At 41.7% G+C, this 27510-nt stretch overlaps 3 protein-coding genes across 7 annotated transcripts; 1 reads left to right on the forward strand and 2 right to left on the reverse strand.

Moving 5' to 3' along the window:
* Window positions 1–39: 39 nt before the first annotated feature.
* Window positions 40–8311, reverse strand: pianp (PILR alpha associated neural protein). 2 transcript variants are annotated; one of them, XM_034874347.1, is made up of 5 exons: window positions 7363–8308; window positions 6756–7162; window positions 6278–6356; window positions 2578–2724; window positions 40–1930 (listed from the first exon to the last, which is right to left on the reverse strand). In XM_034874347.1, the coding sequence occupies exons 1-5, from the start codon at window positions 7371–7373 to the stop codon at window positions 1909–1911; spliced, it is 666 nt and encodes a 221-aa protein (XP_034730238.1). In that variant the 5' UTR covers window positions 7374–8308; the 3' UTR covers window positions 40–1908. The 2 variants fall into 2 exon arrangements, with proteins under 2 accessions (XP_034730238.1, XP_034730239.1); XM_034874348.1 differs by lacking the exon at window positions 2578–2724 and having other exon boundaries at window positions 7363–8311.
* Window positions 8312–8466: 155 nt separating this feature from the next.
* Window positions 8467–16566, reverse strand: si:ch211-154o6.3 (uncharacterized protein LOC563854 homolog). Of its 2 annotated transcripts, XM_034874210.1 has the most exons (13): window positions 16234–16566; window positions 14020–14138; window positions 13342–13583; window positions 12888–13011; window positions 12496–12617; window positions 11853–11939; window positions 11587–11676; window positions 11172–11260; window positions 10223–10445; window positions 9521–9643; window positions 9206–9371; window positions 8958–9046; window positions 8467–8806 (listed from the first exon to the last, which is right to left on the reverse strand). In XM_034874210.1, the coding sequence occupies exons 1-13, from the start codon at window positions 16321–16323 to the stop codon at window positions 8718–8720; spliced, it is 1653 nt and encodes a 550-aa protein (XP_034730101.1). In that variant the 5' UTR covers window positions 16324–16566; the 3' UTR covers window positions 8467–8717. The 2 variants fall into 2 exon arrangements, with proteins under 2 accessions (XP_034730101.1, XP_034730102.1); XM_034874211.1 differs by lacking the exons at window positions 14020–14138; window positions 16234–16566 and adding an exon at window positions 13668–14006.
* Window positions 16567–17862: 1296 nt separating this feature from the next.
* znf384b (zinc finger protein 384 b) lies at window positions 17863–27413 on the forward strand. 3 transcript variants are annotated; one of them, XM_034874215.1, is made up of 12 exons: window positions 17863–18050; window positions 18834–18956; window positions 20207–20274; window positions 20386–20608; window positions 21227–21340; window positions 22070–22215; window positions 22313–22398; window positions 23122–23346; window positions 24519–24686; window positions 25643–25721; window positions 25838–25996; window positions 26129–27413. In XM_034874215.1, exons 3-12 carry the CDS (start codon window positions 20209–20211, stop codon window positions 26489–26491), a joined length of 1629 nt encoding a protein of 542 aa, XP_034730106.1. In that variant the 5' UTR covers window positions 17863–18050; window positions 18834–18956; window positions 20207–20208; the 3' UTR covers window positions 26492–27413. The 3 variants fall into 3 exon arrangements, with proteins under 3 accessions (XP_034730106.1, XP_034730107.1, XP_034730105.1); XM_034874214.1 differs by having other exon boundaries at window positions 17911–18148; XM_034874216.1 differs by lacking the exon at window positions 23122–23346 and having other exon boundaries at window positions 17906–18148.
* The last annotated feature ends 97 nt before the right edge of the window (window positions 27414–27510 follow it).

A 27510-nucleotide genomic window follows, 5' to 3' on the forward strand; every position in this document is an offset into this window, starting at 1 on the left:
GTTTGAAAAACTATACAGAGGAAATTCTTGCTTAGCACCCTGTTAATCTTTCTGAAGCGAGAGGAATCCATATGAGGTGATGAGATAAGGAAAAGCTTCAGACACAAGCAACCACCTTATTCTTCGCTCCCTTTTCAGCTGCTCCTCACTGGTAAAACATGTTTGGCACATGCGGGACCTTTTAATGCCAAGCCCATGGTTCAAAATCAATGCAAGCCGGTGGACTAATTGTTCACGCCGGGGAGAAAAAGATTAGGATACAGCAGTAGCTATAAAAATGCACAGTAAAAGCTTAAACAGTGTAAGCTTTGTCCTTCCCATAAAGCATTGCAGATCACACAGCTCCCAAGGGAATTCATTCAACATGCAAAGAAATAAACAGATAGACGCAAAGCTAAAACGCCAGTGTTGAGTCTTTATTGAACTTCCATGGTACAGAAAGACCACATTGCTACAGGAACGCTACTAAAAATCACAAGACTGGATATCTGGAGGATAGCACGAGCCACCACGCATGATGCCACCAGCACTATGTCTGTCTATAATGTAAATGTGTATAAGTGTGTGTGTGTGGGGGGGGCTCTCAAGGCTGCTTAGAAAAGTTGCCAAACAAAACTGACATTTGGCTCTGAAAGATTCTATAAGACATTACTCACTGATAGATAAAATAGACATATATATAAATAATAGATTTGAAGCTACTCTCACAGGTTTTCTTACTGTACACATGCAGAGTCATTTGAGAGACAGAAATGATGCTACTTGATGTCCTACTTTGCTTTAGTGCTCCCAAGACAGTTGATATACAGTGACTTCCAACATAATATGAGGAAAATTATGCCGTTTTGTTTGCCAGGATTGGAATTCTTGGCTGTCAGGTAAAAACAAAAACATTGTGGTATCATCAGTCCTTTGATCAGTTCAGAGATGCTCATTTGACCAATCTGTCTTTGTTGTTCATCATCCAAAACCTCTGGGAATTATTGATTTCAACAGGAATGCCTCTTCTATGCATTCCTTTACTGAATATTTTAACTCCATCACTGGAAATACTCTATGCTTAACACACCTCTAACTCAGTCCAGCAGGAACAGAGGGTGCTCACAAAGACGCAACAAAGAAGTGAACGTCAGCCAGATAATTAAGAAAACAAATCATGAGGAAAAACTGAAACAAAACAGACTCCTCTACACACTGCAGAGAAAAAAAAAAGCCACACTATTTGCATTTCCGGCGCCCAAAGCAGGGAATAAACAGCAGTTTTTGGAGCGTGACATGTTAAACACATTGCCTGTTGGCTACAGCTGTGCCAAACAGCTTTGTGAAATACCCCGTTCAGTGTTTGGAAATGCTGAAAATGGCTTTTAACTATTTAAAAACCAGATACACGCCTGCTAAAATTAAGGGAATTTGAGTGTCATTTAATGAAAGAACCGTCTGCTAGATTAAAATGAATACTGAACAGCTACATATGTGCAGCTGAATTACTGGAAACAGCCGTGGAAGCACAGGTAGGGCATTTCAGGGGTAATGGGATGTTGCAGATCTGCTTGTTTATGAATTAGTCATGGCGGGTCGAAGCGCAGAGCAGTTGGTTGGCTTGGCAGAGCTTGGGGCCAAACGGGATGGAAAACAGGGAGCAGGTTACAGTGACGCAGAACCGCATAAAAGAAATTTATACCAAGCACAGAGGAAGAAAGGAAGGAAGGAGCAGCAGGGAGGTGTGTTTGGGTTTTTTTAGACCTCGGGGGAAACAAGGAGTTTTGTTATGGCTGGATACCTGGGACCCCTGGATTCACTTCACAGTTTCAGAGAAAATAAAACGACGCTGCAGGCACAGCCTCTGGTTGTGTTGATGTTCCTCCTCAGGCCCCGTAGAAACGTTTACCATATGGAAAAATAGTCACCTCAGAGGTTCACGACTGGGATCCTGACACAGTAAGAGACAGAGAAGAAGAGTGAGAGAGATAGAAAGAATAAGACCAACAAAAGAGGATCGGGTGGGTGGGTTGGGGGAAGCTTTGGGAGTTCTGATGATGGGAGGGAAGACAGAAAGGGAGAGGTGAAGTGGAGCAGCGAGGCCTGAAGCTGGCGTGGTGTGTACACGCAAACGGAAAGCGGCATCACAGGGGACTGAGAGGGCGGCGTGTGGGGGGGGGGTGAGAAGGAGGTAAAAGAGGAAGTTGGAGGAAAAGCTGATGGGGAGGAGGAAGTGAAAGGGAGCACTGGAGTACAGGACTATAATTATCCTGATTGAGATTAACTTTAAATACCCTCGAATAAAAGCATAATTTCATGGATGCAACTGGGCCCACTATGACTCATCTGTAGAGGGAGTTTAAAACACTGATACATCTTTCAACACTCCAGGCCTGAATACTCCTCAGAGAATAGTACTACTGTTCATTTCTACTCTATACATCCTTATAATGCAAAAGAGGTAATGAGGCTTCTTCACACATTCACACAACCAACAAACACAAACTTCAATCCAGCGGTGCACACATGCAAATCAGACTCATAGAACTAGACACAACACACTCAAGACTGTGCAGAACTGGAGAGGCGACTCATTACCTCTCCCTGTCGGTGAAGGAAGCAGAGGTGCTGTGCAACGTCTGCCGGCTGTCTTCCGACGCAAGGGAACAAGGGAGAGCGAGGGAGAGTGGGGGGGCCACGCCACGGGAAAGCGGGGGTGGATGCTGGGAACAGCTGCGATCGTAACTGGGAGAGAAGGATAGTGACACAGATAGATGGAGAGAGAGAGAGAGAGAAAGAGAGAAAGGATGAAAGGAGGCAAGAAAATGAAAGGGAGAGAGGGGGGAGTTGTGGAGTAGAGAGTCAGACAAGGAAAAAGAAAGATGCAGACAGAGGGATGGGAAAAGATGGGAATTAAAGGAGAAAAAAAGACCAAGAAGAAGAGGCACAGGAATAGAAACAGAGATTAAAGGCCTCAAAGAAAGTTTGAGAGAAGTAAAGAAGTAAGAAGGTGAGAGAGGAAGAAACAGTGCAGGAAATGATAGAGAGGGGTGAAATTAAAGGAGATAGACAGAGACACAGATAAGGAGAAACAGCAGAGTAAAGAGAAAAGACAGAGGGGGGAGATACAGAGAAACAAAGTCAGAGAGCATCAAGAACAGCCGAGCCATTTAGCATCAGCGAACACATTACTCTGCCACTGGGAGAGAGAATTAGTACACTCATCGGACTCATTAAAACGCTGTCAGGGGAGAGAGGGAGGTAGAGCGAGAAATGGGTGAAGGAGACAGGAGCTGTGGGATGTGGGAGGGAGGGAGTCAGAGGGGTGAGGTGGGAAGGATGCAACAAGGCAAAGAAATGGACAGAGGGGTGACGCGTCACAGAGGTGGCGTGCCCTTGTTTTTGTAAGGAGGGTGAAGACACAGTCCAGAGTCACAGGTTCAGGCTCTTAGAGGCAAAAAAGCAGCCATAAAAGCCATCCTGAACCCTCATCTTCCTTCAGTAACACCTGTCCTCTTCTGGCTGACTTCTCTCTCACAAACACCGTTACGCTTGATAACATTAGCCACACTAACAATTTTAGGGCTGGTAAAATCACTGAGCACATATGCCGCTCTTCTATAATTATAATGAACTGGACGGTGGCCAATTTCCACTATAGGCTATCATTTCGCTCCATCTGTATACTCCCCTCCCGCTCATAGCACGGCACTCTCTCCATCTAACACATGGCGTTATTTACACATTTATGACACTGAAGCACGAGCCAGTCTATAGAGATGGGCTGCTGCCATGTCTCCAGCCTGGAATCCCTGCTATTCTCATTTTTGTAAGGCCACTTTGGGTCCACCACCAGTGTGTGTTTTCCTCCCTGGTGGGGACCGGTGGAGTAAGTTATCGAAACAACAACGAAGGCCAGTCTCAGCAACAGAGAGAAAAGAGGAGTTTTATCGTGTATCAACTCAAACTGGAGGATTATCTGTGGATCAGCAGTCGGACTAGCGGTGCCGGGAGAGATAGGAGACTGGTGAGAGAGATAAGAGGAGTACCAGCTGTGCAAAGACAGGCAATATTAGAGCAATGCAATGATGATAACTGGAAGTAAGCGAAAAGCTACAGTTAGAAGGGGAACAAAGGTATTCAGAGAAAGAAAAAAAAAACTGGGAGGTGAATGGAAAAAAGGCTCAAGTAAGAGGATGAAGGGAGAGATGGAGAGAGAGTGGGAGCAAAACTGAGATTTAGAGAGAGTATGAAAAATAGATATGAAGGAGAATAAATTATACAGATCCAGGCAATGAAATGAAAAATTATGATACAATAAAAATGTGGGTAAGATGAGCGGATAAGAGAATAGAGTAAGGAGGAGGAGAGCAAAAGTATAAACGTGAAAAAATATGTGAGATGCAGAAAGAGATGGAAAGAGGGGTCCCAGCGGTCAAATAAACCAGGCAGTTATTGGTTTGATCAGCAAAGCGTGGAAATGCTCCACTACATCACATAGATGACTCCTCATTTCCAGCTAATGGCCATGTGTGCAGCAAGCACTTCCTACGAGGCCTGAAAACATAACGTAACACATACAGAGCCCCCACCTTGTGTTAACATGTACTAAGGAATTTAACGCCAGTGGGCAATTAAAGCACATTGACATCAGTAAAGTCATGTTATTGCTGTAAAAGGACAAATCTGTTTTTGTTTCCAGTTCTATCCTAATTGTTATAGTCAATGTTTAATTATTGTAAATCTAATGGCATTAAATGACACATCTGTGCCAACTGTGACTTTCAGGAGCACTAAGGGTTGTTAAGGGTTGTTAGGGTCTAATAAAGACATTAGAATGTAATTACTCAGCTCTCACTTTAGAAGGAAAACATAGTAGGGATAGACCGATTATCAGCCCTGGCTTGTTATTGGGCCGTTTTTTTGTCAGTTTGCAGATGATCTGTTTCAGCCTTTTTATTTGCCTGATCACTGATAAAGTTAATTTATTACTTGTGCGCTACAGCTGTGTGTCTGTACCTCTGCTTCGGTTTCACTCACCACTGAGTCTGACTTAATGTTCCACAACACTATCTGACTAACTTTTTCTGTGTATTATGTTAAAAGTTCCTAATTTATGTAATAGTTGCTTAAAGCATTTACTGTAAACAAAGTTTTGTGTTGGAGTTTGTAACATTCCAAAATGTTAATTTTTTGACTTTTTTTTCTTTCTTGCCTTTTGATTTTCACTGTAAATGCACATTGGTTCCAAATATGGGTTATCGGTTTCATAAACAACTAATAATTGGTATCGGCCTTAAAAAAAAAAACTAGTCAATCCCTAATGCATAGACACATTACGTCATCATGGACAAGCAGCACACAGACAAGACAGACGGACCAACATGCACACACATCTGCTATCAGAGTGTCTGCTTCATAAATTCCTTCACATCTAGTACAATCGACCAATTTCCATCTTGATCCGTCAGTGGGTAGAAAAAGAGGAAGTTTCTATTTTCAGTAGAAAATAGCAAATTCTTGACTCATTCTGTCCCATTCTTCAAAGCACAGTATACTCCCAATCTTTTATCGTTGCACAGCCCTAGCTAATAAAGATTTGTCTGTAACTTACTCTTCAGTGTTTGGATATGCCTACCAATTATAACCAAGTCAACAAAAGGGTGATTAGTCCCTCTAAGATTGCTGAGATTAGTAAAGAAGCACAATTATCCAGCAAATGATGCAATAAAAAGACAATTAGACTGAAGTGTGAACAAAGAATCCCAATGCTGTGTACCAGGGATAGTTTTCTTGTGCTTTCATATCTCGTTAATCATGTCATGAACCTTTAGGGGATCTTAACCCCCAGGTCGGAAACTTCTGTGAATTAAGTAAATATACAACTGACCTCAGTACATCCCTGCTTTACCGGAGGCACGTTATTCTAGGAATCAACTTTCTCGGAGAAAATGTAATCCAGGGGGTCCATACAATGCGTTCAGACAAAGCACCTCATTTAACCTCAAACTCTCAGTCTTAAAGAGCCCAATTTTAAAAAATCAAAATGCTGTCATATTAATTGAGGCATCTTGTATTGAAACTCTAGCTGGTCTGCACCTGGCTTAAAATGATAAATAGTCTCATCCACAGCCTTTAGCATAAACAAACCCTTTGAATCAGGAGAACTAGTAATGCCCTCCTGCTGTGGGAGAGGTGTTCAGCTCATACAGGGATAGTTTGCTATAGCTCTAATACAGCAATGCCCACTTGACACACACACACACAACATTTTAGAGGAAAGAGTTCAAGTTCCTACCAGAGTTTGGCTGTAATAACAACTGCCGTCAGAATGAGCAGCGAGGAGATGGTCACTGTGACGTAGAACTGAGGGTCCACTGTAACACACACATACACACACACACACGTGCAATTACTTATCTCAGACCATGACCATGTATAATTTGTATCCAGAACAAAAGAAGAAATTAACGAAGCCAGCTGAAACACGAAATTGCATGTGCGAAATGCTGGCCTCCAAATATAACACTAATCGGATGACGTCTTCTCTGTATCTTGTGTTTTGACAGCGGCCAATTCCTCCCTGTGAGTGATGAGAACTTTATTAGGCATTCCCCGTCACAGACACAGCCGGCTGCACACAGCAACCTTCAGCCTGGTGACAGCTAATTCCCTGGAGGACTTTTGGTATGTGTGCGTGTGTGTGTGTTCACATGGACTGCGGCTCGTGGCCACTTTTATTTAGAAGTCCTGTATGTGAATCTCCTGAAGCCCACCTTCCTCAGGCTCCGTCTCCTCCGCCTCCGTGCCTCCATCCTGGACTCCCTCCTGGTCCTTAGACTCCAGCGGCACGTCGTCTCGGGGCTGCATGCTTGCAGGCCAGTCTGACTTGGCGGTGCTGGCCTCCTGCTGGTTACCATGCTGGTGCAGGGGGTCAGTTTCCTGGCTGGAAATGAAGTGGTAAGTCTCATCCTCCAGAGGCTGTGTGGGACCCCAAACTACAGCCCACAGAGGGGTGGGTGTGACCTGGGCTGTAACGGACAGCTGGACAGACAGGGCGTCCACCTGCTCCTCGCCCTCACTGTCGTCACGGTTACAGGTGGAGGGATTTGTCACCAGTGCAACCAGGAGAATGCAGACAAGGCAGTGTAGGGCAGTCAGTCGTGCGACAGGAGAGATGGAGCTGGAAAAGAAGTGGAGGAGAAAGAATGAGAGGTGGTGGATTGACAGAGCAGTTATCTGAGAAAATGTATTGTCCCCAGGCATCCTGCATGACCAGCTCAGCTCAGAAATTGAATCTTGTGCCAGCCATCACTCAAAATGACATTTAATGCATCTGCACCCTATGCATCCCTCCTTCACCTTCGTTACTATCCTCCTTACCATCTCTCCATCGCTTCGCTCTGTTCACTGAGACTCCGCTCCTCCGATCATCTCTCTCTGTAAGATAGGACAGAGGGGCAAGAGAGGGATAGAGAGGGAGAGAAAAGGGGAGGGTCCAGCTTTTTTCTTCTTTTATGTTGCCGAATAAAACCATGTTAACTAGACACCAGGAAGAGTATTGGCAGGAAACAGAAACTGTCATCTTTATTAAAAAAAACTAAAAAAACACACACACACAGACTCCCCGGGGCTGTTAAATTTAACGCTCAATTATGCGCCACGTTTATACAGTATCCACATCTGCATTCAAAAAAACAAAAACAGAAGTACATACTCATTGTCTGTTTTGCTCTCTCAAACACATTTACAGTGCACACAACTGAGCACAGCGCATTAATCATCATTAGAAGCATCATGCATTTAGCCAATACTCTATATGGCACTTTGAGCAAAGAGAGGTAACTTCCTTTCCACAACTGCTGCCTAAATGCCACAGAAATGTCACTTAGAGACACACGAGCACACCGGGAGATGGACACAAACACACACACACACACTCCGACACATATCAGTTATCATGCCTACCTCTGGCAGTGGAGAGAGGGAATGAGAGAGAAAGGGGGAGATTCACAGAGCAAGTGAGAAAAAAAAGCATCGGTTGCCTTAGCGACTGAGACATGTAGAGTCTGCTAGAGTAAGAGAGGGGAGAGAGAGTAATGTAGGGAGGGCAGGAGACTGTAGGAAAGAAATTTAAATGCTAATTATGTGTTGTTTTTTAAAAACTGCTTCAATTAAATGGAAGCAAAGGAAAAGAAATGAATTTGACGTGGCGAACAGAAAATGATACTGAGGACGATATTGGTAAGCTCATTTTAGAGGAAGGAGGTTAAAAAAACTCTTCAATTATATTTTCAAAAACAGGCAAGGACACCCCAGAGACAGAAATACAGAGAGCAACAGGAGGGAGGGAATGAGGGGAAAAAATATGAAATAAAATTTAATTTGCATTCATTTACAAAGAGCAGAGCAGGGCTATGAATTGGTGTTTGTAGAAGAGGCAGGATCAGATTGAAAAAAAAAAAAAGAGACAACAAGAGATGCCAGTTTGGAGGTAAGAGTCACAGGGTGACAACTTTATTGTATGTGGAAATATTTACATGCAAAACAATCTGCCTATCACTCACATATACACACTCACTCCCTGTCTTCGTCCATATGCTCCCTCCGTCGACACTGACACTCATACTGTCACACTTCACTCCCCTGCACCCTCCTTTGCTGTCACTACGCTCCCTCTCTCTCATTTCCTCTTCATGGCTGGAGGCCGTGGTGTCCTCAGCCTGAGAAACCAGCACTCACTGGAGAATGCAGCGCAACCACGAGTTGGACCCTCCATCCTCCACGATGTCTTTTCCTTCAGCGTTGTCTTCATCATCCTCGTAATCTAAATTTGATAAGGAGGTCATGAGGATTCGTCACGACATGCATCATCTAAAATTAACATGATGTGAAGTCTGCAATTCCATGGTTACTCATTGAGCGTGCCAGTCAGTAAATGAAGACATGAAAATGTGTGAAATGCAGTGTGTCTGTACCATCAGTCTCCTCGTCATCTTCTGTGTCCCCCTCTGATTCCAGCGAACAGGACTCCAACCGACTGTCTCTCTTCACTGTGACATCACCCCTTCAACATTCACACACACATTCATTAAACATATGATATCAACAGAGGTGTGTGTCAAAACCAGTTATATTCATTAGCACCTTACAAATCCCAGTGAAGCTTTAGAATTAGCACTGCAGTTCTTTTTATCCGAGTAGTTTTGACATGTATCGATCCTACCTTTGCTTCCCAGAACTGGGGAGCTGCTCCCATACGATAAGGTCTTGACCTCCTGTGACCCACCGGTGGTCTCCACTTCCTGTGGCCCACGCTGTAAAGCAGAGCATTCTGGGAGCATCGGGCCAGGAGAGAGAGGCTAGGTACTGGCACTGAGGTAGAGAGAATACTAGAGGGAGGAGAGGGAGATGAAGGAAATGGAGGTCAACAGAGGAAAACAAAGTGCTTTCGATTTTGTCTTAAATCCTTATTGTGCTTTCACTCTCTCATAGTGGAGCGAGTTACTTCTGGTTGCACTTGGTTTACTTTGCGACTCACAATTTAGCGAGCTCTCTCCATTCGCCAGATCATAGCAGGAGCCAATCAGGAGGCCTCCTGTCTGGTGAACACAGTCTGTTACTCCGGTGATTCTGTTGTGATTGGTCAGTCTGGACATGGTTCCTGTTATAATTCGACAGATGTTAGGTGGAAAGATTATGGAAATGTTCCTTCATTTAACTTGCTTTAACAATCATCCCGCAAGTCACAACACGCAGCACAACACAAAACAATACACACACACACATTTTAAACATTTATTTATGTCCACATGAAGAAAAATGATACAGGGACACAAATATTACAGATACAGTACAAAACATAGGAAAACTCATGGACTCATGCAGCAGGTCACAATATCACCTAATAAGCACAATACTCAGTTCCTAAAGGTATAAGTAGCAATGTCTGCAATGTGGCAACTGCCAATAATAGCAGATATAGCACAGTACTTTGCAGGGTGTTTAGCCCTCTATTTGGCCATCCCAAGTAGTTGCAGCCCTCTTCCTACCACCCTGTGTTTGTGTGACATATTCAGAAACACACACCAGCGGATGGAAAATGACAGATGTGACATCCACTCTTGCAGTTGTTAATAGCCTGGCGTGCAAGTACAGACACACACAGACACACATACACACACACACAAACACATGCACGTACGCACGCACACAAACACAAACACACACTTCCAGGGCTTACCGGTCCTCCAGTGCAGGATCTTTAGCCAGGCTCGACCATAAGACAGGAACACTCTGTCTCCCCTTGGGCTAAGGTTCAGATGCCCACCCGACCCCCCTCCACAGCCTGTCACCTGTTCGCCCCAGTGGTGCAGCAGCCGCAGGGGGTCTCGATCTGAACACCGGTTCTCCCACACAGACACCCCTCCCTCTGCCGAGCCGCTGAACACCAACGGACCCTGAGACTGTGGCGGGCACAGGAGACATGGTTGTCATGGTGATCTGAGTCTTAACCCAGTGCGTGTGTGTATGTGTGCGTGAGTGTGTGTGTGTGTGTGTGTGTGTGTGTGAGAGATAGAGAGAGAGACATACTGTAGATACACAGAAAAAGGGAAAGAGTGTGCATGTATGTTAGTGTAAATGAAAAGAAGTGTGTGTGAAGAGTTTTAAAATGTACATTTCTGAGCCGCTGTTGGTTTTAAATGGACCGTGTGCTTTGCATGATAAACAACAAAGGGGATGACAATGATGTGCAAAGCTTTAATGCTTTGGGCATATTTTGATGATTGTAAATTGAAACAAAAATGTGCCATATTCGTAAAAAGCATTTTTGCTCCAAATCTGTACAGTATGCTTTCTAAAAATGGCGAGCTAAATGACTTACATCTTAATAAATATTTTTGAAAGCTGTTTGAAAGCAATAAACAAGGAAAGCTTCTGTGAGGAATTGATGAGAGCAAGAAATAAAGTTGTTTGATTTCCTGAGAAGGGGCTTTTTCACAAATTAATAATCAAGAGTTCTAAAACTCCTTTAGACAGCTTCTACAGAGAGAGAGAAACATTGGTGTTTTTTTGTATCAGCCTTTAAAAATAGCCTGAACATGAAAACAGCATGAGCATCTTCAGAGTGAAAAAAACATGATAAAATGCGAGAGAGCACATTACGCAACATAGATGACTGACCCACCTACCTGGATGGAGGTGACTGCTTCCTGGTGAGCATTGACTGACTGGCAGTTTTCAAAAGTTTGCCAACTCCAGGCTTGAACTTTCCCCCCGTCTGAGGGGTGACAGAGGGTGAGGTTAACATGTGCTGACAGGCGTCTGGCAGTCATTATTGTTGGTCACGGTCAACCCACCTGAGCCTGACTGCCTAATCTGTGCGCCACTATCTTTCTGATTCAGCCCAATTGCCCTGCGCTACACTCACTAACTTACTGGCACACGATGCCTATGAGAAAAGATGTGCATGTCTCCTCAAAGCGAATCGATGTAAAGATATAGATGTAAGATACAAATGCGACATAATGCCAATATGTCAAACTCCAACTATTGTGTTCACTTCACTGTGTCACTAGCTCTTATTTTTTCCACACAAAAACACACCTGATCCAGTGATGAAGTAGCCGTCTTCCTCTGGCAAAAAGCAGAGTGCGGTCACAGCATTGAACGTGTAGATAGACTTAACACACTGCCCTGGAGGTAACAGGAAAATACTAATTTAATTGACAAGACACAGACCACCAGTCACACAGGCGTTCATTGATTACGATGTACACGCATAGAGATACGTTTCCCAGACAGACCCCTGAGGCTCTGTCTACCTTAATATATATATTTATGTATTTATGTATATCTGCGTGTGTGCGTACCAATGCTCAGGGCCCAGATCTTCACACAGCAGTCTGCCGAGCCACTCAGAATAAACCTCTCCTTGTCGGACAAAGACAGGGACCGGGCTGGCGAGAGGGCAAACACAGACAGAAGAGCGGGAGGGGAAAGGGGAGGACAGGGAGGAGGAGGACGAGGAAGGAATGGGGATCAGAAAAGAGAGAGAGAGAGAAGAGGACAAAAAGATTAAGCTGAGAGGAAGCTGTAAATAAGTGATGATGTACAAAAAGGGGACAGATTGCAAGAAAGAGGCAAAGAGAGAATTGGCATGATTTAAAAAAAGAAACTGATAATTAGTCTATGAACACTGTGTGACTATTAGTTCGACTGAGTTGCGTAATCTATGTGCTGCCATTCTTGATTTGGTATTTTAAGTGGGGAAGCAGGTGGGGAGGGAGTGTAGGAGGCGAGCCAGAGAGGGGGTTGGAGTTCAAGTGATGGAAAGCTGCCTGCTGCAGGCAGACAGAGAACTCTCTAAAGTGCCTACTGAGGTTATCTCTCGCTGGGGTTGATCTGATGAACTACTCCTATAATTACCAGGCAGCAGGACACAGACATTACTCAGCTGTATTTGGTGCACATGTAAGGATGTGGATGTGTGTGTGTAACCATGTGTGTCCTCACCCAGCCTCTTGCAGTACTCAGGGGGAGGCGCAGACAGACAGGTGACTCCTCCAGCGTGACCCCCAAGGTTCTTGTGCTCCGTTGCCGTGGGAACGTGCCACACTTTCACCGTTGTATCTCGGCTTGGAAGAGGAAAATGGATGGAGCGTGAAAGTGAGGACGTAGAAGGGTAGAAAGTGAGTTAGAGAGTGAGAGAAGGTGAAAACAAGCAAAGTTAAAAAGGCGTCCGACATAAATCGCGAGAGATTTGCGCCGAGCCATCTCGGCGGGGGGAAGAAAAACAAATATGTCAGACAGCGAGGGGGAGAGCGGGAGCGTATTAAGTGATAAATTAGGTGAAATGTTCACTTTGCACATCCATTATGCAAATAGGATCTTCTTTCCTGCTTTACCTTCCAGAAACCACCAGGTTGTCAACAGCAACCACACAGGTGACGATGTCATTGTGACCCTCCAACAGCCGCAGGCGAAACTTTGCTTTCTCCCAAGACGATTTGAGGGTTTCAAATTCGGCCTCTGTAAAGGAAAGGATTTGTCCAATTAGCAATGTTGACTCATCAGCACCTCAGCTTGTTTATCTACACACTTCTTCAATATGGATTAGTCTGCCACCAAGAAACATGGGTCTTATTTTGCTCCGAGGATGCAAAACATGGCTCCTGTCTTCAGGGAAGCAAATGCAGCCTGTTGGTTTTAATACTGGCAGCCACATGAGCTTGGTGGGACTACCTGAGGCCATACATGTATAATCTGATTTAAGATGTCAACGACAAAGATAATAGCACTTTATTGTGCTTTCAACTGCCTGTGATAAATTGTAATGATAATTTACTCAATCAACCAGACCTTCCTGTCGAAGTTGCTGATCTGCATCAAATTCAGAGCAGCCTCCTGACACGTCTCGGCAGTGATCTGACACCTTGGCCGGCTCGGTCCTTTCCTGCTGTCTGCCTATCCGTGCTCCCCCTCCTGTTTCCCTCTGCTTGGCAGCCGGCGCTGGCATTGCTTGAGCTTTGGACTTCTCTTCTCCCTTAAGAATCTTGGAGGCTGGAGGCGTTTGTGATGGAAGAGCCTCAGGGGCATCCTCCCTGTGCCAGAGCAGAAACGCGAGAGCTTGAATGAATAATCAAGATGCAATCGGCACACAGCATCCTCTGTGACAGGGAGCGTACCTGTAGAGCTTCTCCAAGTCCCACACAAACAAAAACAGGACTTCTTAATGAGCTCCTAGTCGGTGTATTAGAAAGACTGTTTCATTCAATTAGATTTTCTGTTGTTTAATATCCACACATGTTGATTCCAATTATTGCCCTTAGGGGCTTCAATAGGAAGGATGACATCCCTGAATGATGTTTACATGACACATTATCGACAATGGAAAGCATGACGGTATTTGACCTCCAGTGTGTTTAGACAGACATAGAAAAAAGATCAAAGGCTTCAAAGCGAATGTTGTTGCTTTTGAAGAATTATGCTTTTCTCCATCTGCCCCCTCTTGTTGGTACCTCTCCCTCACTTCCTTACACTTGTCTTTTCATCTTCTCCTTTTTTCCGTCTCCCACAATCCCCAGAGTTTGCTGCGGGCCAGAAAGCTGCAGCTGAAGCTCAGCCAATCTGGAACGCAGCTCCGCCTTCCTTGAGATCTGAGAGGGAATAAAGGCACGAGATTGGTTGTAAACCAAGCCAGTAAATCCACAAGTTGTTTTTATGCACAACCAATATACTCTGCCTGTCTTGATTTATTAGCCTGCAACTGGCAATGCGCACCACACTCCTGTCTGATTGTAAGATATGAAAGATGCATCAAGATCAAATTTTGACTAAAAGTGACTGTTTCCTGTGTTAAAGGATCACTCCACCAGTTTTACACATGAATGTTTACTTCTTTAATTGAGAAAACATGTATATGATATTTTTTGGCGCTCTGGTGGCGCTTTGTTACATCTAACCCCTGATGATGTAAGAGTGATCTCATCAGGGTTATCTCTGCTTGGAGATGATGGGGTATGTTTTTAAAAAATATTTGGGCAATTGTAGGCAGGGGAGGGTATAACAAGAACAGAATTGTGTGATTGAACATTGTGGGCAATGTAGGCTCCAATGTTTTGACCCTTAGTGGAGACGTCTGAATGCCTGCTTCTTCTATTTTGACCTTACAAAAATACAAAAAAACTAATGGATTTGAAAGAAATACAGAATTAAAAGTATCAAAAGTGGAAGCACTCTTTGGCAGCAGTATCACCCTTGATATCGATTAATTGATCCACATCTGTGTAAGCAGCATTTTAATTATGTAACTTGTCTGGTTTAATCTAGCCTAATTATAGTAGCTATATTCTACACTGTGTAGGGTAGTTTCATCCTCAACAATAAATCATATTTTTAAAGATTCCTTATATATTTTCTAAATATATAAGTATTTTCATTTATTTATATTAACTTATATATATTCATAAATGTATTTCTAAATATCTAAAACTTAAGTTTGAAAAGCAACACCCTATGTCAAATAAATGTTTTGAGGGAAAAGTAAAATATTTCCCACTAGGAAGTAGCATAAAACGGAAATACTTAATACTGCAAACCTGTAGTCTTGAAGATTTTCATTATAATAAATGTCTGTTAAGGCACTATTTATTGCTGAAGGAGGTAATACAATAGTGATTGAGCATATGGCTCACAGATGAAAGTATTGCAATATTTATATGCGCATTACAATATGAACATAACAATTTCATTTTTTGACTCAAACACAAATTCTAAATCAACCAGAACTAAAATCTTAACAACTTCCACTTTAAGTAGTTAGGTAGTTACGTTCTACTATTTTTACATGTGAAGAATAAATATATCCATTAAGCTTTTTCCCAAAATGTGAAACATGTATGTCTTACTTGTATGAGATTATTCATTGTAAATACTGTGTAGTATATATTTTTGAGGGAATACATTTTATTTATGTTTCACAATCCTTTTCTGGTTGGCCTTTTCATCAAACACTATAAGCTCAATGCAACTTAGTCACAGAAATGAATTATGGGTACCAGTAACCTTCACCACCACTACCACATCATTTTCAGCTGCAGATGTCTTGCAACCCAATTCATTTTCCTGTTTCCAATTAGGAGCTTAGAGTAAGGGGGGTAGCGCAGAAAAAACACTGTTGTAGGGCATGACCATAACTTCAGATTCAAAAACAGATTCTGCCCTTTAACATACCGAGGCCCCTCTAAAGTTCCTGATCATTATTTTTCTAATGCACTCTGCTCAACGTAAAAGCTTTTGATCTCCAAAATTCCTAGGGCGAAAGCTGTCAAATTATTCATTGATTATCATTAATTCATGTTAATCACACATTCTTCTTTAAGAACTTCAAGATACCTTACTTCATAAAATTGCAGCATCACAGAACACCATTAAAACAATCTTTATACATTACAACCATGTGAGCTTGGCTACGATGTGCCAAATCTGTTGTGTAATATTTAATGGTGTATCTAAATGGTGTGTAAATGAGCAGCTCTACTCTACTGAATCTTACAACCTGTGTCAGCTGGTGAAGATGGATGTGTTCTAATGTTTTTATTTTGACTCAATCTGTGCTTTAGTGGGCTATTGTTTAGTATTGTGTTGTTACACCTGAGAGAAATATATTCAGGATTGGCAAAAAAGCACAGATTACACATACACACAAACAGTTAACATTGGGACAAAAATGCAGATGAAGTGTTTCTGTACCTTGAGTCTCTCCTCGGAGGTAAGACTGATTTTAATTTCCAGACTTCCAATCTGTCTCAATTTCTTCTGAAGCTTCCTTACCTCCCCCATTAGGAGCTCTGGGCTTGTCGAATGCGCCGCGGGTTAACTACACTTTAAACTGTCTGGCTTACTTAGCGTGTCAGAAAGTGTCAAGACGCAACATTTGCCTTTTAATGAAAATACTGGAGAGGTTTGAATACATAAAGATGTATCAGAAGGCTCGGAAGCATAGACAGTTAAAGGAAGAGGGTTGAAGAGACGTGTCGCCGGATGTTGACATTGACGTGTATAACTGTTCTTACAGCGACACCATGTGGACGGATAACGTATTGCATTAAAAGAAAAAGAAAAAGAAAAAAAGGGTTAACAATAAATACAGTAGGCCCACATTTACCGTTCTCGGGTTTTCATAAGCAGACGTGATTGTGTGCAGTTGTCTATGTTACATGCAGTTAATTCACAAAACAAAAGTCTAACTGACCAATAGTCACTCTGTCAACCGGAAGGACAGTGACACTCTGCTGCCTTCAAGTGCAGTTCTATCGAGTCATATTATTGTGCCTCCAAATCAAGATTAAGAATCAAAGAAAATCAAGAAAAACAAAACAAAACAAAGTCATAATAGCTGTTTCATTTGGGAGATTTAGCATAGCTTTCATAGGACAGCCATTTGCAGTTCGATATTTTGTTACACAAAAACGAATGTGGCATCTGCACATACACATGATTAGACAAGAAACAATGCCATTCAGCATTTATAATAACCTTTTTATTTTTATTTATTCATATTTTTTTTACTGTCGACAACACAGGCTGTAACCATCAAATTCGTGCACGGTTTAAACTAAAACTGAACTAAACAACTGACTCAAATAGGACAAGGACAATCAACAAATTGTCACATTTGAGAAGCTAGAACAAGTTACAAAGATCAAGGCTATAAAATATCAAAGCTTGTAACTATAGGGGCACCCTGATCCCTCAGTCTCAAGGCTGGATTAACAATGGGACAACTGCTCCAGGGCTCCAGACGCTCAGGGACCTGAAGGCCTAATATGGTCTGGGAACAGCTGGGCCTCCTGGTGTGAGGAGGACAAACATTTACAGAATACAGGTTAATAGTTAGAGTTATTCATTTGAGACTGAATGAGTCAGAAACAAATTAGTTTTAATCTCAGGGCACACCTTATTCCTCCAGGGAATTCGAGGGTATAGGCCTCCATTACTAAAATTGGGGTGGCGTGAATTACGCGCACAATTTAGTAATATGAAGGAATAATTTGTCATTTAGAAGAACAAAATTTATTGGAAGGAACGATTCAAAGTTTTTCATGACCCTGTCACTTACGGCACTATTACTTCCGAAAGCACTTAAACGCAGCTTGCCTCCACTCACAACTTAAACTCTATCAAAGTAAAACCAAACAACCATGTACGAAAGAGGTTCAAATCTGTGTAGATGGCCATTTACCGCCGTTGTCAAGATACCAACTGACCGAGGGAATGTTGCATTTCAGAAGGTTTTTTATTTAACTGTCCCTCAGTTACAGGAAGTGACATCAGCACATACACACACTCCTTTTGTCTGACGGCGTTATCCGGGGGAAGTGAAGATAGACGAGGCGAATGCAGCTGCTTCACCGGAGGGAGAACAAAATCTAAAAAAAAAAAAAAAAAAAAAAAAAAAAAGGAAAAAAAAACTTCACTGGTTTGCAGGAATTTGGACTTATTTGGAAACTGTGTCCAAATTGTCCCGAGCTACGGGAGTTCCGGGGAGGGAGACGTAGTCGTCACCGGTAAACGCTACTATTCTTTGAGCAGTCGGTAGTGTTTTTGATAGATTTAGCTACATGACTCTGCTGCCGCTTCTCCACCCGTCCACAGCCGGAAGTCTGTAAGGATGGTCTATTGGTTTTTTTCTTTCGCTTCAATTTTTTTTATCCTTTGGTTTTTTTTTTTTTTTTTTGCTTTGCTTGTTATTTTCTTCCTTAGCAGCTACAGGAGGGTAACGTTACTACAGACACACTGTGCTGTCTGCTAGCTAACTGTATGTTAATCAGCACGTCGGGCCTGATTAACTACAAGATGCAAGCAGTCGAAATTGAGTCGTTCTGTTGAGCTACGGCCTGTTGTAAACAATGCATTTAGCTGATTTGTGGCATTTCATAAAAGTTACCTTTAGGTTTGGTGTGTTGTTGTTATTAAGCGTGATGTGGGTCTGTTGAGCCAACTTCTAGCTAAGAAGTTGTGTTTGCTGTAAATAGCCTACAACCCACAATCGAGGTCAGTTATTGTATGGTGGTCCTCAAACCAATACAATTCACACCTTACAGTTGAAGTCCAGTATAGAAAGCTGAACATTGCATCATATATTTGATGTATTTAACTTTACAGGGGCATAGGCCTAATTTAATGGAAACGTAACGCTATACATTTTCTTTTTAATAATCTTAATCTCAGAGACAAAACACATTGGCTAATCAGTTAGTTATTAAAACTATATATTTCCCTTGTCAGTCAGAATACCTTTCGTTTAACTCTTTTTTTTTTTTTTTCTTTAATTGTAATTTTTCCTTTAGGATCATACAAGGCTGGGCCTAAGGCTGAATGACCAAACAGCCAAAGTGAGCAACTGCCCCAAGAGCCCCACAACTGCAGGGGCCCTCAGACCCCCAGATTCACTGTGTTGCAATTAGTTTGTGGTAAGATATGTTGACTTGTCATAGTAGGAAAACAGGGACAGTGTGTCAGTGAGCCTGCATGCACAATATGAGGAAACTGAAGCAGCTAAATGGAATTCAGCCATCATATAGGCTATAATGTCAGAATATTATGCTGTATCAATTGACGATGCTAAAGCCCTTATGGTTGGTCCAGCTTTATTACCTGATCTGGAGACCACGCCTTAAAGAGGGGCCCTATGTGGAAATTAAAGGGGAACTCCACTGATTTTGAGCACTCAAGTCTTGTTACAAGTCTTGAGGAGTACTACAATTGTATCTGATATTTTGCTACAAGATGCATAATTCTTGTAGTGGGTGAAATAGAGTTTGTTTTAACAAAATGTTATTTACACAATGAGATTTTTGATAAAAATCTTGATAAATATTCTAGAACGGCTAGAACAGTCTGTTAAATTCAGAAAATGACATCACTTTACCGTAATGCAGCCTGTAAAACCAGGTTAAGACAACACTTACCATATTATACGATAATATATATATATACGTATATACGTATACGTATATATACGATATATATAAAATCTAAGACGATATCTAGTCTCATATCACAATATCGCTACAACATCAATATATGGCTGGGCCATTTAAAAAAAATTAATGATTATAATAATCATAAAGACATTGGGGAATCACTTGCCTTATTGATGTCTTCCTAGTTAGAAATGTAAGCCTGTAGTACTATGTTCACATATATTACACCTTAACGGTAAATAGAGTTAGGTCTTGTATTAAAGATCTCTCAGTAAAGTTGGGAATGATAATTGGTTACACTTTTTTTGTTAATTTTGTGGTTGAGGTTTTTTGCACTTATTTAATTAATTTAAATGTAAATTTAAATGTAATTTGAGTTAAGAAGGATTGGTCCTTTAACTGTTATGGGATGTGCACTGTTGTTTATGTCTTTTTAGTATTTTTATGTTATTTTTTTTATTGCAAAGTAACTGGTGGTAGTATTTACTAGGTCAACAGCTAGAACTATCTGGTAAGTTCAGAAAATGACATCACTTTACTGTAATGCAGCCTGTAAAACCAGGGAAAGACAACACTTACCATAGTACAATATATCCAAAATCTAAGACAATATCTCGTCTCATATCGCTACAACATCAATACATTGCCCAGTCCTACGTATTCCTAAATTAAATTGTGTTCAATATTACCACACAGCAAACCAGTAATTAATGCTTGCTGCTTTTGTGTAATTGCAGAAATGATGGAAGACTCTCATTTTAATTCATCGTATTTCTGGTCTCCCATCCCCACTGTATCCGGACAGGTAAGTGTGAACAATAAATCATAATTTTTATTAGGATTGTTTTTTGACAACAACAGGATTGAGGGAGACCATTCTGAGTAATCAGATGAAAAACCTCCTCTTTAATGACAGATTGAGAACGCCATGTTCCTGAACAAGGTGAAAGAGCAACAGGAAAAGAATGCTTCCTTCTCTTCTTCCCCTGCATCCCACTACCAAACAGCTCTTCTCACCATCCCCACTCCCGGGACAAAGACAGATGGAGGAGGGCAGGCTTGTAGTGTGGCCCACCTCCACCCTGCTCACAGCACCCAGAACATGCTGTCTGTCCCCTCCACAGGCATCATGACAGCAGGTGAGTGTCTCTGCATGGAGAAGCCTCTGGATCTTTCTCAGTTTGAGACTAGTTATGTTTTCTTCCGCGATACATGACTTAATATATAATGATCAAAGGGCAAAGTAAAATCAGACCAATGTAAAACAAAACAACAAAAACCCAAAGGTTGAGGTTGGGTAAAGTTTAGTTCCGAACCATAACATAACAGTGATGCAATAAATGATTTAGTTCATCAGAAGAATTTGAAATTCCAGTTACCTTCAAGCAGCACTGTGGGCTAAGAGCACACATTGCCGTGGGTAAAAGGAACACCTGTGTGTCTCCGTTCACGCTACAACCTCAGGCCTTCCTTTCAAATAATAGAACAGCAGTGCTGTGCTGTCACTGTCACACTCTTTTGTAGTGCCATCTTGACAGTTCCACGCTTTGTATATGGTACATAATTTATTTTTTTTTGTTCTCAAATGGACTAGCCGGGAATTCTAGACAAATTACTGAACTTCTAGGACAGACTATAATCATGGGAATAACACCGTGCACAAGGATCAACTCTGAATTTTTTGTACCGCCTATAGTTTACCTTTTGTAATATGTGATCTTTTTTGTTTGTTTGTATCTTTGTCACTTTCCATGAAGCGGGTCTGGTCATCACAACTCCTCAGGGAACACTAGTCTCTCCCACCTCCTCTCAGTCGTTTGTCTCTGGTCATCCAGCAACGACCATGATTGTTTCAGCACTCCATTCTGCAGGTAAAACACACATGATGATGACACACATATCATGTGATATATCTTGTATATAGATCTAAAATGTACTGCCTTAATAACATTTTCTGTGACAAATGCTCTCATTACAATTTGTAATTCTGCAACACTGTCGGCTTCTGTGAGTGTCCTTACTATGCTATGCCATGAAAGAGAAAATAAAATTAAGTTTTGTTCAGTGTTCTCTTAATGATATCTCTAAATTATGAACCCAATTCAGCATTAAAGCGCAGATTGACATAAAGCAATAAACCCAGAAAATAAGCAGCAGATGGTTTATTTCTTATCAAGGCTGTGCCAGTAACTTACGGTTATACGCCTTTAAGTGAATCAGTTTTAAAAAGTCTTCCACATGCAGCTAATGCTGTCACAGCTTGCTTATAAAATATTGGTACATTTGTGCTCTTATTTATTTAATTTTTTTTGTAGGAATCTATATTTAGGGCTTTATGATCTTCATTTTTTTAATAATATTAAAAAGACAGTAAAGACAGACTTTCAGTAAGAATTTTTTTTTATCATGATGTCCTTACTCAAATGTTAATCACACCTGAAAAAATAAGCACAGTTAAAAACATGAGACTTCCTGCACCATACTTTGATTATCCGTTTGATATTGATATAGCCACAAACCAACCCGTAGAGGACAGTTAATATACAGAAGGACTCGAGAGTATTCTCTTCTCTTTACTTGTGCTGTTGATCTTGTTGTAGACAAAAAAGAAGGGGACGGAGCGTCCCATGTTGTTGTGATGCCGGCGCCCTCTAAACGAGGCAGAAAGAAGAAGACAACAGTGTCTAGGGTCGGTCCTGCAGGAAATGAAACACTAATACTGGCTCATCTGACAGCTGGTGGCCAGGTAAGAAAATACAGACGTAGAAAGGGAAATCTTAAAATAGAAGAAGATAGATAGATGAAATCAATCAACATATAAACAACAATATTATTTTTGACAGGTGGCATCTTTGCATCATCAGACCGGAGACCCATATGAGCTGTCAGAGGAAGACCATGGCCCAAAAGACAGCACTAAGACATACAGGTACGGTGCCCGAAATACAAACACCTGTCATGCTTCCCCTCCTCGCTTTAGCTGTGGAATGCAAACACACCAGTTCCTCTGTGTTCTTTTCAAATCGAAATAGAAACGATCAGCTTTCATAGGTAAACTAGGTGCTGCTGCATAAGCATCTGGCACACACATACGCATCTTCTAAACACACTTCACTGCATGTTGTGGCAGAATGTGCCTGCTTTATAGTGGAGGGTTGATTCCTTCTCTAAATGTATTTGAGATACAAATCCATCAGTGCTTCATAGACGCTCTCTCCGCCTCTGCACACACTGGACATGAATCGCTACCTGCCCTCTACTGTCCTCTTGAACTTTATACAGCATGCTCTTTGAGTTTAAACTCTCAGGCACTCTTGTGTCCTGCTCTTTCTCTTTTTGTAGTATCTACGTACCTTTCCCTGTCAGTTTTCACTGATTTCTCCCTTGGCATCTTTCCCTGTGTTTTCCCCCTCCCCCTTCTGTCTTCATTGATATATCTTATGTTGTTCATTTTCTTTTTTATTGTGAGTTTCATTTTCTATCATATATTATTTATTTCTGTGGGTCAAAGCTTCATTGCCCTGTCTCCACCCTCCTTTCCTTTTTTTTCCTTCTCCATCTTCTCTTGTGTCTCTTTTCTGTATACGTGTCCCTCTTCCTTCTTCTTGTTCTTCCATCCCGCCCTCCCATTTCTGTGTCTCTCCGCCTGTAGGTGCCGGATGTGTGCGGCGACCTTCCTCAGTAAGTCTGACATGCAGATCCACTCCAAGTCGCACACAGAGGCCAAACCTCACAAGTGTCCTCACTGCGCCAAGTCATTCGCCAACTCCAGCTACCTGGCCCAGCACATCCGCATCCACAGCGGGGCCAAGCCTTACACCTGCTCCTACTGCCAGAAATCTTTCAGGCAGCTCAGTCATTTACAGCAGCACACACGGTACTGCAGACCCCTCCTCCCCGTTTTAGACCACGTACCATATTCCCCTGTCCTCTTAACTTGTCCTGCCAAGTCCCCTTTTTGAAGTCCAGACTCCTGTCTTTTTCTTCCTCCGGGAGAAGAGATTAGAGGAGTGTGCAGACATGTATTACACTGCCATGTAGATGTTGGCTACCAGTTCCATCCAGAAGTGACTTTTTCAGAAAACTCAAATGACACCTTTTTTAAGTTTGGGCTTTGTCCATGAGAAGATTTTCCATATTTATACAATAATCAGAACGGCCATTTGAAATGCATGGAGCTCAGTTATATTAATTCTACCATGATAATAATTACCCTTTTTTCTTTTTGTGTGTATGTGTACAATACTGGCTTTTCTCCATACTTGTTTGCATTGCATTTTCCCCACTTTACATGTTTCTTTTATTTGCATGTCATTTTTCCTGCCAGTGCTACCTCAGCAGAAACACGCACATTTAGAAAAACATGTTGAAATGAAGGTTAAAAGGCAGTCTCATGCTTCCCCATTTAACCTATTGTGTTGTTGTTTGGTATACTTCCTTTTCAATGCTTTTTCTTAAATTCCCCATTGAATGGCGATGTGTGATAGCAATCCTTTGCTGTCATGCTCTGCTTTCCTGCTCTCTGCTTAGTTTGTAGTAATCTGTTGCTGTTTTGTTTTGGCTGTCATCAAATCCATTTACAGTCATTTCTGGAGGAATGTTGATCTTTATGGATGAATTTGTGAAACCGTTTGAATTACATTTATTGCATTCAATATTTTGTTCTTCTGTTTATACATCCAAATCATCCAGGGCATAAAGATACATGTGTATATATAGGGCAGAGTCAAAATAATTCAGACTTTTGCTTTATTCTGTGATTGTGATGTGTATTTATGAATACATTACATTTTAAGAAATCTAAATTACAACTGACTCTGTAGAGCAGTACAACTGTAAAATTATACAGATTTTGTGTTTTGTTAACAGTTTGCCAAATATTTGTGTGCTTCTCTTCACTTGTTTGCAGTAACTTTCTTGACAGGTTTTGAAAAATTTTGAAAAACTTTGCAACATGTGCCAAGCACAGTATCGTATGTTTTTTTTCTCAGTCTACCTTTACAATCCTTTTTCCTTTTTGTCTTTTACCCTCCTGTCTCCCCTAAGCAGGAACCACACAGAGTCAAAGCCTCATAAGTGTCCCCATTGTACCAAGTCATTTGCCAACTCCAGCTACCTGGCCCAACATGTCCGCATCCACACTGGAGTGAAACCCTACACCTGCTCCTACTGCCAAAAGTGCTTCAGACAGCTCAGTCATCTTCAGCAGCACAACAGGTGAGTGAGTTACTGGTCTTGGGTTTCTCATCTGCCTCAGCGTCTTTCTGCGGTCAGGTTAGATCACCATTAAGTGATAGGAGTCTGTGTATGTACATGTATGTGATTGTCAGTGTTTTAGTACTCTAGATCGGTCTTTAATAGATTTTTTACTTTTACTTACTGCCCGTCACCCCTACCAGGGTATGGGCCGCCAACAACCACAGCTCTCTTTAACAGATTAGAATGCCTTTATTGTCATGATACACAAATGCAGTACCTGTGCAATGAGATTGAAGCAACCCCTTTACAGTGTTGACACGAAATATAAAAATATAAAATATAACAATATAGCAATATAAAGCATAGGTAGAGCAGAGAAAACAAAGGGGGGGGGGGAGACCTGGTGGGTATGGCCTTTGGGAAGAAACTGTCCTTGAGTCTGTTAGTCCGTGCTCTGGTGCACCTGTAGCGCCTTCCTGAGGGCAACGGGTCAAACAGATCAGAGCCAGGGTGGGCGCTGTCCTTGATGATGTTCTCTAGATTGGTCTTGGTCTCAATACCAATACCAATTTTTGAAGGTCTCAGTCTTGACTCTGATTCAACCACATTTTTACTCGGTCTCAAATAAAGAGGACTCAAGATTTTATTAAGACCGGTCTAGCCACCACCACAACTGCAGGGATTTCGCTAAATTGCCTGTGCACCGTCTGATTTAGGCCATGTGTTAAAATTTGCCAAATAACTTGACTCAAATCTAATTTGAAATTGGTTATTGTGGAACCCCCCTCCCCTCTTTACTCACTCTCCCAAGAAAGTGAATGCAGGAAAGAGGAAAAGATGCTCTAACTGTCAAACACAAATCTGGTCTCGGTTTTGTCTCGGCCTCGATACACTCTGGTCTTGCTGAGGACTTGGTCTTGTTTTAGGTGGTCTCAACAACAACCCTGGTGTTTGTTTGTCTTTTATCTATTCAGGATTCACACCGGAGATCGGCCATACAAGTGTATCCAACCAGGTTGTGAGAAATCCTTCACGCAACTCTCAAATTTACAGGTGTGAAATGTTTTCATTTTCTTCTCATACAGAGAGTGCATATAATGTGTTAGTTATTCCTTGTCTCAGTCACTGCATTGTAAAACTTTTGTCTTCAATTACCAATATTGTCCCAGTCCCATCGGCGTCAACACAACAAGGACAAGCCCTACAAGTGCACCAACTGCAATAAAGGATACATAGATGCAGCGAGCCTGGAGGTGCACATGTCTACACACACGGTCAAGCACGCGAGGATCTACTCATGTGGTCTCTGCAACCGCACTTATACCTCAGTAAGACAAATGTCTATTTCTGAAGCGCAGTTATACATGAAACATTATGAATCAGGGATCTGACAGCTATTTTACACAATGTAATCATGTGTCCCTTGGTTCCCCTCTTCCTATCATCTCGTCTCATCTTAGGAGACGTATCTGGTGAAACACATGGAGAAACACAACCCAGACCAGCTAACTGCACCAGCAGCACAGACCGCACAACAGAACCAAAGCCAGGGTCAGAGCCGGGTAGACGGCGCAGATGGAAGATCAAGCCAACCTGGGGGAGCTGGGAGCGGAGGAGCGGGCGGAGGCCAGCAAGGACAGAGTCAGAGCAACTACCCCCAGACAGAAACCATCTCCTGTCCATTTGACCTGCAACAATACAAGACAGTGTCTGCCAGTGACATCCAGTACAAACCTGTCAGCATAGCTGACATTACTTCCCACAAGAACCTCTGTCTCACTGTGTCAGCATCCACCATTCAAGTGGAGCATCTTAACTCTTAAAGGGGACGACAAGGAGGGAGTTTGGGGGTGTGTTAAAATTGATTCAAGAAATTGGGGACGGAGAGTCGAGGAATAAAAGCAATACGAAGATGATAGGAACTTTGGAACACGTGACTGTGCCTGGCTGATGGTTTGAGGCAGACAGGACAAACAATATGGTGACATGACATACTGAAGACTATAATTTGACTTTATTTTTTTATTTGTCTTTTTCTCTGTCTGCCTTGTTTGATTTGTTTTCCTTTTGCTTAGCTGTCCTGTCTGAGTAGAAAGTGCATGTAAAGGCTGCAATAAAGTGTGTTTCAGTCCATCACAGTGATGGTTTTATGATAGGAAGAGAGTCAAGTGCTTCTCCTAATTGTTGTTTCATCACCTCATGCTCTTCCCTACAAATACAGCTCTGGCCATAGCAATTTATGGTCTCTCTGTTGAGGGAAATAGTAGTTGACTGTGAAAGTAAATTTTTGTACTTTCATACAGAGGCTTTCAGTTTTTACATCAATGTTATTACCTCTACTATATTGTAAAATACATGACTGCAATTATTTCTTTTTAACCTTAAAATCAACGTAGAGGTAATTTTCCTTTTCAGGAAAGAGAAAATATCAATCAAGCATATATAGTTACTACCAGTTTATAAAGTATGATTGTGTGTTCAAAAGATGTGATAATCCATATAACCGATTTACCCATTCGCAGGCTTTCACAAGACCTTTTAGGAAGTGATGGTTCACTTTTCATGTAATCCTATTGTACTGCTTTTTGTGTATGTCCTAAAAGTAATGTTATCCAAATGTGTTCCTGCTATGATACTTCCATGATAACAATGTTAATAATAGTTCTTTATAGAAATACTGACACATGAAATTTGTCTCTTTTTTTCTGGCTTATTCTACAATAAACCCTCTCATATGTTTCAGTCAAATCCTAATCTATTTATTATTTATTTGCCACAGTGGTTTTATATAGGAATATTGATTCAGGGCTGTTACTAAAAAAAATTTCAATCATTCAGCCTA

This window comes from Etheostoma cragini, chromosome 6 (genome assembly GCF_013103735.1).
Source record: "Etheostoma cragini isolate CJK2018 chromosome 6, CSU_Ecrag_1.0, whole genome shotgun sequence".
NCBI lineage: Eukaryota > Metazoa > Chordata > Actinopteri > Perciformes > Percidae > Etheostoma > Etheostoma cragini.

Excerpts from the sequence above, each read along its gene's own strand:
- pianp (XM_034874347.1), bottom strand. Across the intron at positions 6,357-6,755 it reads GGAGACGGAGCCTGAGGAAG|TGGACCCTCAGTTCTACGTC; the intron begins GTGGGCTTCAGG and ends TGTGTGTTACAG. Across the intron at positions 2,725-6,277 it reads GTTATTACAGCCAAACTCTG|TTACGATCGCAGCTGTTCCC; the intron begins GTAGGAACTTGA and ends CTTCTCTCCCAG.
- si:ch211-154o6.3 (XM_034874210.1), bottom strand. The coding sequence starts at position 16,323 with ATGGGGGAGGTAAGGAAGCTTCAGAAGAAATTGAGACAGATTGGAAGT. Across the intron at positions 14,139-16,233 it reads CCTCCGAGGAGAGACTCAAG|ATCTCAAGGAAGGCGGAGCT; the intron begins GTACAGAAACAC and ends ATTCCCTCTCAG. Across the intron at positions 11,261-11,586 it reads CTACTTCATCACTGGATCAG|ACGGGGGGAAAGTTCAAGCC; the intron begins GTGTGTTTTTGT and ends GTCACCCCTCAG.
- znf384b (XM_034874215.1), top strand. The coding sequence starts at position 20,209 with ATGATGGAAGACTCTCATTTTAATTCATCGTATTTCTGGTCTCCCATC. Across the intron at positions 20,275-20,385 it reads TCCCCACTGTATCCGGACAG|ATTGAGAACGCCATGTTCCT; the intron begins GTAAGTGTGAAC and ends CTTTAATGACAG. Across the intron at positions 23,347-24,518 it reads CATTTACAGCAGCACACACG|GAACCACACAGAGTCAAAGC; the intron begins GTACTGCAGACC and ends TCCCCTAAGCAG.